The 18,390-nt window shown below is 48.8% G+C and overlaps 1 protein-coding gene across 1 annotated transcript; it reads right to left on the bottom strand.

Moving 5' to 3' along the window:
* Positions 1-1,570: 1,570 nt before the first annotated feature.
* ppp1r21 (protein phosphatase 1, regulatory subunit 21) lies at positions 1,571-16,618 on the bottom strand. Its single transcript, XM_049002742.1, has 22 exons — positions 16,095-16,618; positions 15,262-15,330; positions 14,670-14,816; positions 14,459-14,560; positions 13,890-14,054; positions 12,877-12,935; positions 12,634-12,728; positions 11,973-12,025; positions 11,271-11,420; positions 11,030-11,131; positions 10,733-10,821; positions 10,438-10,574; positions 9,456-9,548; positions 8,699-8,826; positions 8,269-8,421; positions 7,608-7,700; positions 7,261-7,521; positions 6,077-6,112; positions 5,660-5,776; positions 4,358-4,456; positions 4,150-4,278; positions 1,571-3,388 (listed from the first exon to the last, which is right to left on the bottom strand). The coding sequence occupies exons 1-22, from the start codon at positions 16,146-16,148 to the stop codon at positions 3,359-3,361; spliced, it is 2,361 nt and encodes a 786-aa protein (XP_048858699.1). The 5' UTR covers positions 16,149-16,618; the 3' UTR covers positions 1,571-3,358.
* Positions 16,619-18,390: the final 1,772 nt, after the last annotated feature.

Below are 18,390 nucleotides of genomic sequence, written 5' to 3'. Positions count from 1 at the left end.
TCGCTTTCGAAATCTTGGTTCTTAACTTCGTACTTCCCAAAAACCAATTACTTTAAAATAAACTGGATTTTCTATTATGTTTATTTTATAGGATCAATCTGAATTACGTTCGCCGAAACTTCTTGTCGCGCTAACAGCTGGGAACGGCCCGCTGTCTTTATCCTTCTCCCTTTGTTCACATGTTCTGCCAGTGACTCATGGAGAAATTAGAGCCTGCGAAAGGGATGCACCCAAAGCCGGTCTTCTCACTGAATGTCTCCCTCCACCCCCACACCTTTTATTCAAAGTTAAGGCGGTAATTACAGAGGACTAGTGAAGGAGAGAAACTATCAATTATGTGCAATGAAATGTGCCCAGAGAGGCGCGTGGGGGGCCGTGAGAGCATATTGCATAGCTGCCCTGGAGGCAGGAAGACAGACAGTGAAAGCTGATCAGAGATCTAAGGGTGCTGCTTACTGTCATGGTTTGTGTAGGGTGGGGGTGGGTGGGAATGCCATCACACAGTGTTCTCAGGAGACAACTTACCCACGAAGCGTGCTGGGGGGGCACAGGAACGCCCAACACCTGTTACTGTCGGCAACTCTTAGGTATCGGCACTACAGAATCCCCCCCCCCCCATATAAAGCCTCTCCTCAGGATCCCATCAACAGATGAGAACATCTCCACCATCCGCACGTGAATAAGCTGTCAGACAGCTGTGCTCATCCTCTGCTCGTCCTACTGGAAAACCACAGATTGACTCCTGCTGGGACTGGCTCGCTCGTGATGCGTAGCGTCTTTTTTCATGTCTTAGGATTCCCAACACAGTCTGGGACTCAAAGAAGTTGTGCTGAAGCTCTTTAATTCTTCACGAGCAGGAAGATGTGATGGATCTCAGGACTGGGCAGGAAGCGATGACCAGGAGAGTCTGGGTGGCCTGAGTTTCCCTGCTTTGCTCCATCTCCAAATGGGACCCCCCCCCCCCCCCCCCCCCATCACCCATGTCTCATTTCATTTGTCAGTTCAAGTACAGCCTCAGCACATCTGGGGGTCCTTGAGCAACAGCCTTAACCCCCAGCTTCCTGGGCTCTGCTATGGATGGGTTCAAGAGCAAGTTGGGGGTGGAAAGGATCCAAATAACAGGGATCAATAAAAATATCAATTATTACTTATTATTATACAACCTTTATGCGCTTCTGGACAGAACAAACTCAGTTTGAATCATGAGAGAAGGGCATAGCTGATACTTGGGCAAAAACAAGCCAAGTGACTTGGAGCAAGAATGCTGGATTGGTATTGGTTAAGAGGTAGGAAAAAAGCCCACCAATGCTGTGGACTTCAGCCAGGAGGCAGCAGGAGCAGGCAGGGAAACGGTCTACAGTCCCTTACTACACTGCCTCATTGAGATGCCATATTATCCAGATAGTAAAATTATTTAATGCCATTTTGGTTATTACAAAAAAATTCTGAAGAACTTTGCTCTAGGGTACATCAGTGGTCTGCACCGCCTTCCCGTTCATGTTCTGTGATGGCAGTGGCACCAACTGGTATGACAGTGGGGCTGGGAAGGGTCTGGGTAAATCATACAACCTTCTGATGCACAGACTTTATTGGCCCATCGGCACTGGAAGGTGAACAAATTGGAGAGGCATCCCATTGGCTTAAAACAGTATTTTCACAAGGACCAATCACAGATACACAATTACAAAAAAAGAAAAGAAAAAAAACACTACCCTACCCTACCTACACCCTCTTACTGAAACTTAAAACTTGAAAATGGAAACATCCGAGTGTTTGAATGATAAATATTTTCATGAAAGATCAATGAACTAAAAGTTCAACATCAAAAAAGCCTCTCAAAAACACGACGTCCAGCCCTTCACCTTTTCACTCCAGTAACTTCCATATTGATTGTGTTTAAAGACTGCGGACACAAACCAAGACCTTTTCAAAGACAGACCCAATCATTTATGCCATGAAGGGGGAAAAGACAGAGCAGATACAAACATCCCCAACAGGTGGTATATTATCTAAACACATTCCTTTGGAAGTCCAGTAATTTGATAAGCATAACATACCAAGACAGTCAGTAACATAAGTTTTGAACTCTGATTATATATTTTTTTAAAAGTGTTTAATAAATGCATCTGTCTCAGCAAAAGCACAAGTCATAAGAGCAGTAATACTGAACACTAAACGAAGACCGAGTACACAAACCTGTCAAGGAGCTTAACAGCGCCGCCCTTCTGGTGGGGGGTCTGAAATGCCCACCCAAGGCTTTACAGAACGGTTACATTAGTGGTTATTTTCAGACTACATCACCGACCATGAACACCCCTAAAACAGAGAACAGCACTGTCACAGACGTAATTACAGAGAACAGGCTTCGCAATATCAAATAAGATATCACAGTTTGTAAACACAAAGAGAGGTCATCTACAAAGTAGGGTGCTCACTGGGAGGAATCCGACTGCATTTGAGTAAGTTTTTAAAAATCCATCTTCACTCCTACGTCATTGTTTCATTTTGTTTGTCTGATAAAACTACCATGAAAGACAAACAAAAACTCATTTTGTTAATGCGTTTTGATAAAAATACTCCCCCCCCCCCCTCCCAATTCTTCTCTGGCTTTCTTCAGCACCTGCATTCTCAGCCTGGCCATCGCAGACTGGTGGGGTCAGACGGGATGTCCTGTCATGGAAGGTAGTGCACCGAGGCAGAGGGTGTGGTGACATCCTGCAGCAGCCCCTGAGGGGGGGTCCAGGCCCTGTGGCTGGGAAATGGTCCCTTTTTTCTCAGAAGGTTTAAAAATCCAAAGAGAAGTTCATTTGTTTGCAGACATAGGAAATGTTTTCCAGGCTCCTCTGCGTGTTAATAGTGCCTCGGTCTGTCAAACTGTCACTCACACACACACACACACACACACACACACACACACACACACACACACACACACACACACACACACACACACACACACACGCACACGCACACGCACACGCACACGCACACGCACACGCACACACACACACACGCACACACACACACACACGCACACCTTCCTGCCAGGCGTTAAAGATCCAGACCAAGTCAACACTCCAGCCCGCAATGTCTCCAGCTCATATTCCCATTTACTGGTGGCAAACCCCCCCTAGAACTCCTACAGGAAGCACTTCGCAAACAGTGCACAGAGATAGAAAATCAGTTTCTTCTGGCAGACAGCCCAGCGACTCCCTCCATGGATGCCGCCGCTGTGCAACAGTGAGAGTCAAAGGTCATTTGCCCCACAGCATTCAGAGCACAGTTTCAGAAAGGCGCTGGATGGTCCCAAAGTTCAGTGCGCATCCCGTCCCGCCCAGTGGGGGTGTACAAAGATGCATTATCGTCCCTTGTTCTTTTTGGAGTTTCCCTGGGGGGAAGGAAGTAGAACAGCCTTATTATTTACTTCTCAACAGTGAAGGTCATGCAGGAACCTCAAAGGATCACAGCTGCACTTCTGAGTAAGTGTGTGTTTCTGTGTCTGCCTGTCTGTCGAGGGGGTTGGTTCTGGCTCAGCTGGACCTGTATTTTGATTAAATATCACTGGCTTCACTGACATCTGTAAATCATGGGTCCCACACAGCTGTGTTTAAACACCATCGCAGGTCCCCGCCTGGGCAGCCTCAAATTGGGTTTCGGCTCATAAGTGGCACCCAGAGATTGCGGGGGGGGGGGGGGGAGGGCAAGGCAGAACCCAGAACAGAAGCTGGTCTAAAAGGGAATAACAGGGGACTCATCGGCCATATTACACATCTGCCAGACACAGTAAGACCCTCACACACGTGCAGACACACGTGATGCGCCCTATTTTACAGGCCCTCCTGGATCCTCCCCAATAACTTTCCAAGTCTGAGTCAGGTGTTTTCCCTATACAGCAGCCCCCCTCCCCCGCCACCCCCAGACATGCTATGCAGCTTAGGACTGCTGCTGGTCAGTTGCAGACCTCCCACACAAACACCCCACTGCAACCACAATTTTAAAAAATGACACTGCGTCCCCATTATACATGGTCTGGCCCTTTAAAAGAGCTTGTTGATCTTGTGATATGAAACCTAATGTATCCCAACCGGCACATGAAGGACTCCTGGACTTCATATGCAAACCATCGACTGGCACTAGGGGGCGCCCTACCTTGCCTCCCAGCTTGAGCGTGTCTATCTCCTCCCGCTGCCTGCTCAGTGTCTCGTTCATACTGCACAGGTGGTCACTCATCATGCTCAGCTGGTCCTCATAGCTCCGCTTTGTGGTGGTCAGTTCATCCTGAATGGGGAGAGGGAGGTGTTCGTCAGAGTGTGACAGGCACGATCTCTTATAATCCCCAGTGGTGTAAGGGTTGTACCTGCAGACGGGACGTGTTCTGACCAGCCTGCTTGAGGTCCTCAGTCAGGCTCTCCCGAGACTTCTCTGCCAGGGTAAGCCGCTTGGCCAGGGCACGGCACTGTGGGGGTGGGCAACAGCTGAGAGCTTTACTTCATGGACAGGGAAGCTGCATACTGGGAACCAATCCCAAACCCAACAGTAACACAAGCACTGAAATCTGTTAGCTTATGAAGTTTTCTTCCACAGTAAACCATCCAGGAGGGAGTGACAAATATATATATATATATATAAATATATATAAATATAAATAAAAGGGCGGGTCAGCAACATGTGACCAAATTGAGTCACAATCAGGCACCCTGTCACTCCCATGATGCATTGCCACAAACATGTGACTAATGGAACTAACAATCTATGCTGCGTGCTAATTTCACTTGAGAACATGCCTGAATAGGAGTGATGACGAGGTCAAACTTCTGCACATAAATCGGATGTATCAACACCCCCCCCCCCCCCCCCCCCCGCCCAGTGATGTGAATGAAAGGCGTTGGAAGAAAACAGAAAAGGGAGGGCTGGGGATGGACTAAGAGCCCAAAGGGTGGGGGCCAGAGAATTCAGCTATGTATTCTGACACGATGGACACCTCCCCATCTATGAGGGATTAACGGGAAGTGTGTGTGTGTGTGTGTGTGTTTGCATAGATCACATTTGAGGACCAATTTGTCCCCAAAGTGTAGTAAAACCTGAAATTTCTAAAAATCTGTGAATGCAATTAAAAAAATAAAAAAATACCAAAAGTCTTGTATTTGGGTTGGTTACTTATGGTTAAGGTTAGGAATGGGTAGAGAGGTTAAGGGTGTTGTGATGGGGATTAGGGTTTTTCCTATAGAAATAAATGGACGGTCCCTATGTAGAGAGGTACACCAACTTGTGTGTGTGTGTGTGTGTGTGTGTGCGTGCGTGCAAGTATACACACATGCAAAAAAAAAAAAAAAAAATCCACATTCTCTATGAGTGGTGAAACGATCAAGTGATTTGGGAGTCGGAAGGAAGGAATTCACAACGGAGGGGAAAAGGAGAAGTGTAGAGCCTACAGATTATTAATACATATAGGAAGTGCAGGCAGCAAAGGAAATCAGACATCAGTGTAAATTTAGGCTTATTTATGGTGTGTGAGCCTACTGTGAGCAGGCGAGTGTGCTTCATGTTCATGGAAACTATGACTGTCAGAAGGGCGCGTTTGGGGTTCCCCCTGCCGGTTTCCGTGTTTGGCCGCACACGTGTGTGTGTGTGTGTGTGTGCGCCCATGCACCGCTCTCACCTCCGCGTTAAAGTGGACCGCCTTGCTGTCGGACACCTGCAGCTGCGTGGTGAGCTCCCCAATCCGGCCCATGTAGTGGCTTTTTATCAGCTGCTCCCTCGACTGCTCATCTCCCACCTGCAGAGGGGGATTGTGGGTAAGGGCTGCCAAGGCACACCACTCAGATTTATGCCCCATTTGCCTGGTGTCCAGTGATCCCGGGGGGGGGGGGGGGGGGAGGGGGAAATATACTACCACTGCAGAGCCTTGGAGACTGGAGCGGAAAGCTATAAGCCGTCAGCGCAGCAAAGAAATGCCCTTTGCAGTAGGAATGGAGGCAGGTCGACAGGGGTGTGAGGAATGGCCCACAAGGCAGGACAGACCACTTCTCACTGAAGTACACTGTGCAGAAAGGGGTACGGAGGGGGGGCAACTTACATCTTCGCTGCTGGGGGTCGTGGTCAGCATGCCAATCTGTTTTTGGAGAAAGAAGGCAGATGGAAGTTACCAAACACCAAATGGTGATTTGGGAGGGGGAGGTTGAGATAATTGCACGTGAAGTCCATAAACTGTGATTACGGGTTAACTAATTAACTGAGAAGATAATAACCCGAGCAACTTCAATAGCAAGTGTTTGTACTAATTAAGTGCTTCAGCATGTACCTTAATGACATCCAAGCTCATTAAAGACAACCCCCCCCCCCACCAAAGGCTATGGATCCCCCTGCATGGTATGGCAGCTGTGCAGCTCTTAAACAGCACAGAGTATCACTGGTTGTGATCTGCCTGACATCCAGGACAAGTAGGTGCCTTAAAGCTACATCTTTCGCTTAAGCTACTCAATAGCTAATCAGGCTGCTAGCAAGAACACTATGTTCATGGAGGCCAGACATTCCTACCAACTGGAGTATCGGCACATGGACAGACACACCGTAACAGTGTCCGCCCTCAGGCAGCGAGGCTACTCAATAGCTAATCAGGCTGCTAGCATGCACACAGCATATTTCTATTTTTTTCCTTACTCTGTTTGATTTTATTATGTATTTAAATATACATTTTATATATTAACATATTTTTAAATACGTTTTATTTGTGCTTAATCATACTTAGTCCACCGCAGGGAAACTCATTTCTTGACTGTATCTATCACTGTCTGCCATACTTTTGTGCATCTGACAAACTTTGATTTAAGAAATGCATTGGAATGCTTTGTTTAACAGACATATCAATATAAATCTTCACTCAATGATTCCGTGCCTGTGGTATTTATACTAGTGGCCAAAACGGCGGAAGGCCTAACATTTTTGGCATTAGGCTTTAAAAATGACTACATGAAGACTAGTGGTATTGTTTATAAACAAAGGATATTACAAATATCATACATGGGCTATTAAATAAGTAAGAGGTAAATGGAATAATATTCCACAATATGTAAAAACAAAGCGTTTCCACAATTTTGGCCACTAGCATACGGTACTGGGGAGTCAAGAATTAATGTAGCATCTGTCTGTATAAGGCAGCCTTGTGTTACTGCAATCATTCCCTGGCAGATGCAGTGTGTCCAGCTTTGACTTCTGCTCAGTGAGATAACAGATGTACAGTGTGGATACGGGTTTGCGAACCAGGCTTGTGGACTGCGAGAACTCCTTCCCGGCGCCCCTCTCCTCCAGCTCTGCCTCCTCTTGGCTGGCCGGGGTACCGTCTCCCTCGCCGGGGAGGCTTTCAGGGGCGGGTGCAGTGCCCAGGGCAGCAGAGAGCTGGGCCTCCAGCTGGGAGATGCGCTGGTTCTCCTTCTCCAGCCGTACCCGGCCCAACTGGGCCTCCAAAAGCCAGTGCTCCTTCTCCTGCTCCAGACGTGCTATCTTCTCCTGGCTCTGCTGGACCTGGGGGGGGGGGAGTGACATGGTTAAGGAGAGATTTCACCCTAGAAGGCGTACCCAACGTGAAACCTGGGGGTGCGGCAGAGTACCTGCTGGCTGAGGCCCTCCCGGCTCTCGGTGGAGCTGGTCAGGATGCGCCGATTGGACAGGGCCTCCTGGTATGGCACAGACTCGGGGCGGGGCTGCGGTGGGCAGGTCAACGCGGGTGAGGCAGGCAAGCACACAGACAGGAGGGGGTTAAATATCACACCCTCCTCATCCGTTAAGATACAACGGTGTCCTTTATACACTTAATAGCAATTAATAAAAAGGCGTGTTTCCCAACCAGTTCAAACTGGCCGTGCTCAGACAGGTAATCAGATTCTGTCGAGTTTCGACAGGGTCACTGAGCATGGCCCGTAACACGCCAGCGGTTTCCATGTGACAATGAGCGATTATCATCTTTGCTGTTAAACCATGGACAGTGAATTTATTCAAACTACTGCACTTTTTCTGGTTGTGTCAAATGCTAAATAGGAACAATGAAATCAGGCCACCAGGCAAAGAATCATCTTATGTTCTTAGGGCTACAGGCCTGCCACACTATCACCTGAAAAAAACTGACCTTTGAATAGTACAAACTGGACTCATTAAGCAGTTTGATTTGCCAGCAAGTCACTCTCAGACTGCATCCATTAACTGAAACCTGGCATTGCATATCCCCAGTGTCGGACAGATCCGGTCGGGCACAACACGGACGCCTACACCGACCTTCTTGAGGACCCGCATGAAGGCCGCCGCCTGCTTCTTGTTCCTCAGCATGCTCTCAGCGTGCAGGGGGTTGAGGGTGTCTGTCCCGCCCCTAGGCCCGTAACCAGCCGATGACACGAAAAAATCCAGGTTGTTGCTGAAGAAGGTGGCTATCTGTATGCAGGGGACATGGAGACCGTCGAGTGAGGAGAGGGAAGGAAAAAAATAAAAAATAAATTCACACCACCAAAGTGACGAGGTTATATCATGTGAGCTAATAGATATGTTTAAGTCTTAAAATACTGATGGGACAATAAGACGAGTTCCAAGGATCACTGGCCATTTCTTAGCTGATAAATGCTAGTTATTCACATTTACAGGTCCCTCCCACTCACTGTTTTTCTCATTAACCAGCTGGCCTTATTTGACAGCCCTATCCACACAGTACTACCTTTCCAGTGCAGTTGGTGAGGCAGCAAAGGGAAGAAATCAGGCACTCATTGGTGGTGCGAAGCTTCTCTGTCGCCGTGGGCAACTCCAGCTCCAGTGTGGCTTTCTGGGTGTAGTGTTTTGACATCTCTGGGAGGGGGGGGGGAGGTTTGCACAGCACATCCATGTAAACTTTACAGTCATAAATCAAACTGCTTCATCAACAATTTCTATGAAAGGTTTCGGCTCGATTCACTTGTGCTTGATTGCAACGCTTTTTACAAATCAAAAACACATCAGACCAAAAGAAAGTTAAAACAGGAAAACTACTGAAAACAATATTATCTGGAATTTTGCAGCTGGAATTCTGCACCGTTCACCAAACACCCTAAAGCCCCCAAAATGCTCAGGCTGCAGCTCAGTACCCCCCTTGCCTCTGGCTCAAAGAGCCCTGGATTTGCCAGACAAGCCAAGAACAAAAAGTCCACAGACACTGCGGCCATTAGACAGGCCAGGCCAGGGGCAGGCAGTGAAGCGCCACAAGCCGGGGTCATGATGGACCCCAAGGGGAACAGGGAGACTTCAGGCAGGAGCCCAAGGGGCCCCTGGGCCTTCTGGCTACTTACTAGTTGAACCCAGCAATGATTCCACAAACAAACCTGAGGTGCTCAGCTATTATGGGACGCAAGAAAAAACTATATGATGGCCATCACAACCGAACGAAAGCAGGCATGCCGGATCTACATCCTGATGGGCAAACTGTACCTGCCCTCCCTTACCTTTCACAGCATCCTGCAGGCCATGCAGACAAGCTGCTAGCTGAGTGAAGACTGCAGTGGAGCTGCTCTGTGGCAGGGCGACCGGACGGGCGCCTGTGGGAAGAGCGGTGAAACTCAGAGCTCCCCCTAGTGTCTGCATTTTACGCTACGCCGCAAACCACACATGAGCAGAGAGATGCATTTCCCCATAGACAAATAACTGTACAGATTGCCAAGCACAGTGCAGAAAGCTGCTCGGGAATAAACACTCCAGTTTAGTGAAATATTCAGAAATAAACCTGCACCGACTGGTTTTTGATGATCGGCACACAGCAGAGGGAATCAGAACCCAATTAGCTGACGAAATGATACAAGAGACAATAAGGACACAACAATAGTATGAGTACGGTTTCAAGTATTTTAGCCAACTGGTATCCTGGACCAGAGCCCAGAGGCTTATAAACACAAGAAAGCAATCTTCCTAGTCTCCTATTGCCCTCTGGCATCCCAGGATTCTCTATTATCTAGCCTTTCTTCTACTCTCTCCCCCCTCCGGCCACGAAACTCCTCCTAAACGCAAAAGGAGAAGCGAAAATATTAACTCGCTCTGCTCCGACAGCTGCCATCTTCATCATGGAGAAACCAGAGCTGGCTAGTTTTAGGCAAAAAGAGTGACCCGCCCGTTTCCGGAGGAATTAAACGATCACCAGTTATGACAGACTACTTCGATTATGCCGCTGTGCTCTGGTCTATTCTGTGTGTCTGTGAAACTGAGCACACAAACCACAACACGGACTCAAGGAAAGACGCGTATTATTATAAGGACACTCAGGCAGGACTCCAAGCTTTCTGGCTTAAGTGCTAATCATCACTGAAATCAAGAGAAGCAGGAGAGTCTTCAAAATTTGTCCCAGCCTGACTCACACAGCACTGCCTCTAGTGGAAGCTCACAATAGTGCATCCGCTGAGCAGACACCAGCCTCCCGCCTCTGGTTTCACTCACTGGGTAAGCCCAGCAGGCTGATGTAGGTCTGCAGCTTCTCAAACACGGCCGTCACCCTCTTCATATCCCCCTTGAGCTCCTCATTCTTGGCCTTGAGGGAGGGCGTGCAGAGAGGCACCTCGCATTCTTCTTCCAGACTATGGGAGGCCGGACACAGCAAAAAGAACGGTCAGAACTGATGTGAGTGTCTGACACCCACCACAGCTGTAGAACGACACCACATACCCAGGATAGGGAAGCAGGAACAAACCAAACAATGGAGGGGAAAAGACGAGACAAAAAAAAACCAACAGACCTTTTCAGCTGGTATGGTAGTATCTTCTGGAGGAAGCAGGTGTAGGAGGCAAAGTGGCGGGAGAAATCCTGAAGCTTCACCGCCGTCTCCTTCAGACGAAGGCAACAAAACAGGGGGGAGTGGCAATAAATGCTGTCCCACCAGTACCCATAAATTGCTGACCGCTAACAGTGACAGACTAGCTGCTAATTAAATTAAAGGCCAAACCGCCATGCTGCCACATTAGCGTACCACTAACGATCGCTAATATGTACGGGAATCCGGGATACACGCAGTCGGGCCGCCGGCAGGCCTCACCAGCGTGGTGACCGTGTCCTCGGTGATGCTCTGGTGCAGTTGCTGCAGGCCCTCCTCTAGGGGGCGCACATGTGCTGCATTCTCGTGCAGGTACTGCGCGAACTGCGAGAGGGCGGAGATGCGCAGATGTCACGAGAGAGAATGCGGACAGAAAAACAAACGAGGAACCGATTTCAGAAGAATGACAAAGCAGCGGGTACAGCGGGCGCAGGGTGGGGGTGGGGCGTCCCCGGGCTCCTACCCTCTGGTTGAGTGGGGACACGGGCTCGATGGAGGAGTCCAGCGGGTAGATGTGCACCCTCTGTTCCGTGTAGCTGTGGAAGTTCAGCAGCGCCGCTACCAGGTCCTGGATGAAGGCGAGAGCCTGGGCGGCCACATCACGTGCCTTCAGCTGACAGAGGAGGCAGGGCCTGGTTAGGTTAGGGGCGGGGCCAGGCCACACAGGGGCGGAGTCTGACCTTAGAATAGGGTCTCTGAGACTAAAACATGAGAGCCGTTAGTTTATGGGGACAATAAATAACATCATGGAATATCATCATCCATCCATCCATCCATCCAACTGCACATCCTGGTGCAAGACCAGGAGAGGACCAGTAGTGTAACCCCAGCTGAGGTACACCGCGAAGGGGATGCCAGTCCAACGCTGGATGCACAATGATGCTGACTAAAATAACCATATCCCTACCCAGCCCTGACCTTAGCACATAAGTAACTTAAAAAAAGAAAAGACTTTCGACATGTTTAGTATCCAGTTTTTAGCAGGCAGACAACAAGCAATACAGAGACACTTATCAGCCTGCATGGCTTTGGGCTGCAGGAAGAGAAATCGACGTGTGCGGCTACAGTGCCATCCCATAATAACAATTATGAGGGGGTATTTAAAAAAGGTGGAGGGGGGGGATTAAGAAGACATTTGGGAGAGAGTATGGAGATGGCTTCTCACCTGGTGTCTCCGGTTGTGTGGAGGGACGTTCAAGGAATTGTAGTCATTTAATTCTGGGGGGGTGGGGGAGGGGGAACCACAGCGTTACCAGCATTCATCTCCCATGGTTACACATTTCTTAATAATATATTAAAAAAACAAAAAGTCAAACATTTCTCAACAACTCTGACTTTCAGTCATGAATCAACCAGCTCATCCACAGGGGCTCTGAAGGCCAGAGAGGTCTTTGGGGGGGGGGGGGTTTCACTTCGCTAAACTCTGAGGACTCGGTGGGCGGCAGACTTCCCCTTTCTGAGCCGGGCAGTGGGGATGTGCACAGCCCACACAGCCTCCCTGAAGAGAGACTCCCGGCACTCGCCACTGCATCGAGAGTCACCCTTTAATCCTCCCTTAACCAATAGAGTCTCACATGGCCTGGGGCTTTGAAAGGGAACATTCTAGACCCCTGACAAAAAAGAAGTCACCTATCCACCATGAAAAATTACAGTGTAAATAAAAACTTGAAAAGAGGCCAGCAGAATATGCAGAAACTCTTGGGCAATGGTGCCTGATTTGCACTTGTGCATTTGTGGAACATTAACCACATAGTTGGTTTTTAATTTATGTCACTTGTGTCATGGGACCTCGAGCAGAGAGCTGCTGCGCTGCTTGTCTCACTCACTGGTGTCATTGAAAGGGACCTTCTCCTGGATCACACTGCTGCTCTGCTCCAGCTGCCTGCTGAGCTCCGTCTGGTACTTCTTCAGCTGCTGTTGGCTGCAGACGAGAGGCAGACACACCCAGCCAGAGTCAACCGACCAATCGGTGAACCCAAAGCAAAACCAGCACCAATCGCTACATCGACTGCTCAAAATCCTGATTGTGACTGACAGGATGCCGATGAGGTCACTAGACGGCTGCTCACCACTCGTCCGTTCGCAGGCGGCACTCCTTCGCCTCTCTCTCCAGTGTCTGCCCCTTCACCTGCAGGCAGGGGATCCAAACCAATTCACCGAAAGCATCATTACCGCCCCACCATCTGCCTCATCGCAGCGGCTCCTCCCAGGTAAATTCTTCTTCAGCCTCTTTCCATAAATCTCCCCCCACAGTGTCTAGCTGCCGCTCTTCAGTGCCATAAACCTCTAACACCCTTGCACCCCCCCCAGCACAGAAATCCCTAATTATAACACCTAGCTTGCTTTAGTAAAACCATAAACCGCGAACCTAATCACTCTGGCGGTTACTGTAAAACGCGGTGACCAATCAGAGGCTGTTCACTGCAGAACATTCGGCCAATAACTGAAGGAGCACCGGTTTGCACAGTGGGCGTCAGGTGACCTTACAGGTGGAAAGCCATGTATTTTCAATTCTAAGGTTTTACGTTTCGGGATAATCCTCGGCATTGTGTTAATACACACCTGAACGCTCCAGACCAGCAAACTGCCAAAATTTCCGCTTTTAATTGAGCTGGTCACACTTGCTGATGATCAATTAATCAAGTGCATTTGATCAGCAGCACCTGGCTGCTACTTACCCTCTTAATTCCTACAGAAGCAGTAAGGGTTTAGTCAGAGGTGGACATTTCAGATCCAGAAAGTAAATATCTAAACCAATCAACCAGTTGAGTATAAAGAGTTACAGTCACAGAGTACTCAACTGGTTGACTGAAACAAAATCTCGGTCTGGATTTTTACTTTCTGGACCTGAAATGTCTGCCTCAGGGTGTACTTAATTTTTCCACACTACCTCTGCATCATGGTGTAACATGTCATGTGTTGCTGTTTATATGAGGTTATATTTACATAATTTAAAGACCTGTTCAGGACCAGATAATTTTTTTAATTATGTAATAAAGCACAGAACTGAGAGAGGGTGCACTTTCTTTTTCGCATGACTAAGTATGACTTGTTGGGCCTCCATGCGGTTACATCTTCTGACCTCCAGCCGAGTTTTGTCCCTCTGCAGCTTCTCGATGGTTTCTGTGTACTTCTGGTTGAGCCCGTCCACCACGGTCTGGTGCTGCCCCGATTCCCGCTCCAGCTCCTCCAGCCGGACCCGAAACTCCGCCTCCTGTCGACGGTGCTGCTCGTCTGCTTCGAAGAACTGGGGGGGGGGGGGTGAGGAGGGGAGTAAATCTTCTTGCCTCTGTGGACTTTCAGTTACAGTTTAAACCCAGTATTTCCCAACCCGGTCCTCAGAGACCCACAAACGGTCCATGTTTTTGCTCCCTCCTGGCAAAAACGTGGATGTCTAAGTCCCCAAAGACCATATTTGGAAACACTTGTTTAACCAGACAAAGGTGCAGATCAAACAGGAGAACCTTGCACTGAGACAGACTGCAACTCAAGGTCAATGGGGGCCTGCAGCCCATCCCAGGAAGCACAGGACAAGGCAGGCAGTAGCACAGAGGGGTGCGAGTCCACTGAAAAGCATGCAATCATCCAACACTTGTACAGCATGTATCCCTCATCTTCAGGCTGGAGAGTGACTGTGCCGCTGGCCCTCACCTGGATGTGCAGCCTCTCGTTCTCCTGTATCTTGTTCTTCAGGTCCTCATTAAACACACTCTGGGCCTGCAGGCCCTGCTGAGAGGGCGAGTCGCCTTTGGTCTGTGCGGACAGGTGTGGGATGAAAAAGCCGTGGATCATTCCTCAGACTCCCTCATCCGGCATGCCCTTAAGGTCTGCCCCCGCCCCCCCACACCCCTGGCCCTCATACCCGGCTCTTCTTGCCCTTAGCCTCGCTGGTAGCCAGTTCTCCCTGCAGAAGCTCCACACGCTTGGCCAGCTGCTGGTTTCGGAAGCTCAGGCTGTCCATCTCCTGCTCCAACTTGCGCAGACTCTGGTCCTTCTGTTTCAGCTGCTCCTGGAGGCGGGAAGGGCAGATGCTGGTGAGGAGTCTGGTCATCCTGGGCCGAGGCTTCCTGCATCATTCTCCTCCCAGCTTTCAATCACGTGATTGTGATAATTATTTAAACATCAAGGCCAATTTTTCCTTAGAAGCTTTAGCAATTCATTCTATGCAATTAAAATCAACTAATGTCTGGCATTAAAATCCATCAAGATAAGGAACTGCAGATGACATTGCACGGAACAAACGTGCCCACTGGGCGGGACTTCCTGTCTGCAGTGGTGCAGTCACAATTTCTGGATGCGCAGATCTGGAAACATCCATACTGACATAATTGGATTTACCAGTGCCTTCATTCGAGGCAGCAAAGACATTAATGGAAGTTCAGAGTGGATGTTTTTCAGAACAGCTGAATTTCCCTAGAGGCAGAACAACCAGAGTGAAGGTGATGGGTCGGTACCTTAAGAGAGGCTGATGATGCTTGCTCATCCACAACCGCCTTCTTCAGGACCTGGTTCTGCGCCCGGAGCTGCAGGAAAAAAAAAAGTTAATGCGCGCGCACACACATGCAGAAACTTTATGACTGCTATTCCTCAGCTTTCTGGCACAGCAGGTGTGACTGCTGCTTGTTGACCAGAACCACTGTCTCATGACATGGGGGTGGCGGGGTCGGGGTGGGGGGATACTCAAAGGTTTTGCGCACTTAAGCATTACGTGACAACTCACATTCTTATTAACTCACTCGACCCGCCCCACCCAACAGCGAGTAATGCAGATTCATAAACGAGTGAACATTAATCTCGGAAGCAGGGCTGCAGACTCTGGACTTGTGTTATAGACCTCAAATGCCTGCCCGTTGTCGTAGCCATAAACTACAAGATATTTCACCTTATAGAGACTACACGCAAACCACATAAACAACCAAGATCTGGCTCAGTCGGAGCTCAAAGAGGCAGTTTTTAGGATGACTCAAATCTAAACCGCCAAACCCTACTGCTTTTCAACAGTTTACAAAACGCAACAGCAACAAATAGGAATGCAATACATAGGCAAAAAACACTTAATGATATGGCTTAAACCAGAAGACTTCGCCTACATAACTTTACATGTTTTGCAAAAAGTTCACTTCATGCACTGAACATGCACTGTCAATACCTGATTTTATATGGCTATTTTTTTGTTTAACCTACGACCAAAAAAAAAAGTAGCTTTACTCTAAAATTTCCATCTGTTGAATCCAGCAGTACCGGCAGAGGACACCATCCCGTTTAACAGCCCCCAGCATCTCCTTACCTTTGAATATTCCTGGGCCAGCTTGCTGTATTTCGCTTGCAAGTCGGAAGCCATGGTTCCTCTGTCAGCAGAAACACCCTGGCTAAAGGCGCCCGAACCCGTATGAGGATGAATCTGTCCCAAGCGACTATCTAACCAGCTACTACCCACCCTGGTACCGCTGTCAGGCGCGATCACTGCAGCCGACGTCCCCGATGCATTTTGCTAATTACGCGGACATCCTGATCCTAAAACGGCGGCCTGCGATCTGAATGGAAATAAGCAGCGTCGAAGCCAGCAGGGGAGGATAACACACCAGCCGAGTCACCGGTGTGCAAAAATTATACGGTCACCCGCAAACAGTTTCAGTCAACAGCCGCGAAACGGTGCCTAACGAGACCGCGCCGAAGAACAGCGCATGTGGACACGGAGGGGAAAGGCGCCCGGCGGCGTAGCGGACCAAATTGGGGTTAAGAGAATACCGGGCCGATGCGGCATCCTGCCCGGATCCAGGCGCTTCCGGTTAGTCGCTGCGAAGCCCATCAAAACAACCAGCGCGGGGACGAGACTTCAAACGTCATTCCATAGTGAAACACTAATGTTATGTCGCCCTCCAGTGTTCGGATGAGTAAAGTACATATAATCCATCCATCCATCTTTCAGCCGCTTATCCCTAAATCAGCATCGGTCTCTCGTAGTTAAAGCCATGCTGGTAAACCTATTCTATCTATAAAGAATGTAAAATGTTTATTGAACAGAGATCAGTGAATTTGAAGGGCGAATGCTGTATCTTCTGATTGAGGTGAGAGAGTGTTTGTCCCCTAAAAAAATGTACTTTCAAAGTTAAACTCTTTGATACAAGTCAGTTAAAATAATATGGAATCACTTGCATTAAACATATATTTATCAACCAGCTATATTGTCACAATGAAATGTAGGAATAAGAAAGTTCCAGGGGTAAATATGAATTTTAAATAGGATACTGGGTTCATTAAGCACCAGTCTAAAAGCCCCGTCCAGCACCAGTCAATCATATATCCTCTGAGCTCATTGTAATTTCACACATCAGCCTGTCTAGTACTCTAATTATATCTATGCTCCCTGACTGATTGTTCCTATGAATTAAGTCATAAAAAGGAAATGCAGTATATTGTTACAGTCATGATTTCTCCTGCTAGCAGACACACACGCTCTGTGCCACACATATCAGCACACACACACACATTATATATTCTCTTACAAACACAAACTGTCTCCCCTTCCCATGTTCACAGACACACACACACACATACACACAGACAAACTCAAACCACCTCACTGCCAGGGGCCCTTGCGCCGTCTGGTCGCTTAGCAACTGTTGGCTTGGTGCTGTTGCCAGGGCGGCGGGAGCTTGGGGGGAAGGGGTGTTCTGGTTTCCAGCAGCACTGAGGCGTTCGCCAGGGAGAATGGGGGCCCGGCTGTCTGACAAGGCAGATGAGACGCCAGGGGATTCGACTGAACAATCGAGGTCAGGAGAACGGATTCGGGGCGTTACCAAGCAACCTCTGTCCGGGTGTCGCTTTGTGTTGGAGTCGTCCTCTTGATTAATTTACAAACAAGGAGGCAGCAGAGGCATGTTAAGGGGGGCTCTGGGGAGGGGGGGGGGACGACACTCAGAAGAGCCCAAGTCAGACAAAGCAGGAGAGAGTCCCGGGGCACGCTGCTCCCCAAGTCCCACGCCTCCCTCTAAAAGGGCCTTCTGCTGGCTCTCTGCCTTTAAAACACAGCACATTAATAAAACATCCCCTTTCAGCTCTTATTGTGCATCAAGAAGGAGAGTAGCTTCCTTTGCAGGGTTTAAGGGCAGCGGAAACTGACGCCTGCTTGTACAGTCGCTCTGCCCTGCAAATTCTGACCCCTTTTTGAAGCCGGACAAATAGTGTAGGAGGGTGCTGTCTCAGGCAGCTCTGGGTCTGACTAACATATCACTCCACGCAGGGATGCCAGATGTCTGACCTGGGTATCAGACCCGCTAAAGGCCATTTGCAGGAGAGCAGAGCTGTTTCTGGACTTGCTGGCTGGCTTGAGGCTCACCCTCAGCAGGCAAGAAATAAGATAAAAATAGCAGGAACAGATTTAGAGCAAACCCCTATAGGTGAACGGCGTCTAAATCGGAGGAGAGCAGGGGCTGCAAATCCAACCGCAATGCCATTAATCTGTACCTATAAGATTCCATCTAATCAGTTTGCCTACATGAAAATGTAAAATAAGCAATTACTACGCCTTTAAAAAAGGAAAGCGTGTTCTCTCCCTTTTGCATATTAAACACAGAGACAAG

Source organism: Brienomyrus brachyistius, unplaced genomic scaffold, assembly GCF_023856365.1.
Source record: "Brienomyrus brachyistius isolate T26 unplaced genomic scaffold, BBRACH_0.4 scaffold71, whole genome shotgun sequence".
Taxonomy (NCBI): domain Eukaryota; kingdom Metazoa; phylum Chordata; class Actinopteri; order Osteoglossiformes; family Mormyridae; genus Brienomyrus; species Brienomyrus brachyistius.
The sequence above is the reverse complement of the archived record's forward strand: the minus strand, read 5'-3'. Positions and strand labels throughout refer to the sequence as shown.

Excerpts from the sequence above, each read along its gene's own strand:
- ppp1r21 (XM_049002742.1), bottom strand. The coding sequence starts at position 16,148 with ATGGCTTCCGACTTGCAAGCGAAATACAGCAAGCTGGCCCAGGAATAT. Across the intron at positions 12,026-12,633 it reads GGTCCCTTTCAATGACACCA|AATTAAATGACTACAATTCC; the intron begins GTGAGTGAGACA and ends CCACCCCCCCAG. Across the intron at positions 5,777-6,076 it reads CGACCCCCAGCAGCGAAGAT|GTGGGAGATGAGCAGTCGAG; the intron begins GTAAGTTGCCCC and ends CCCCCTCTGCAG.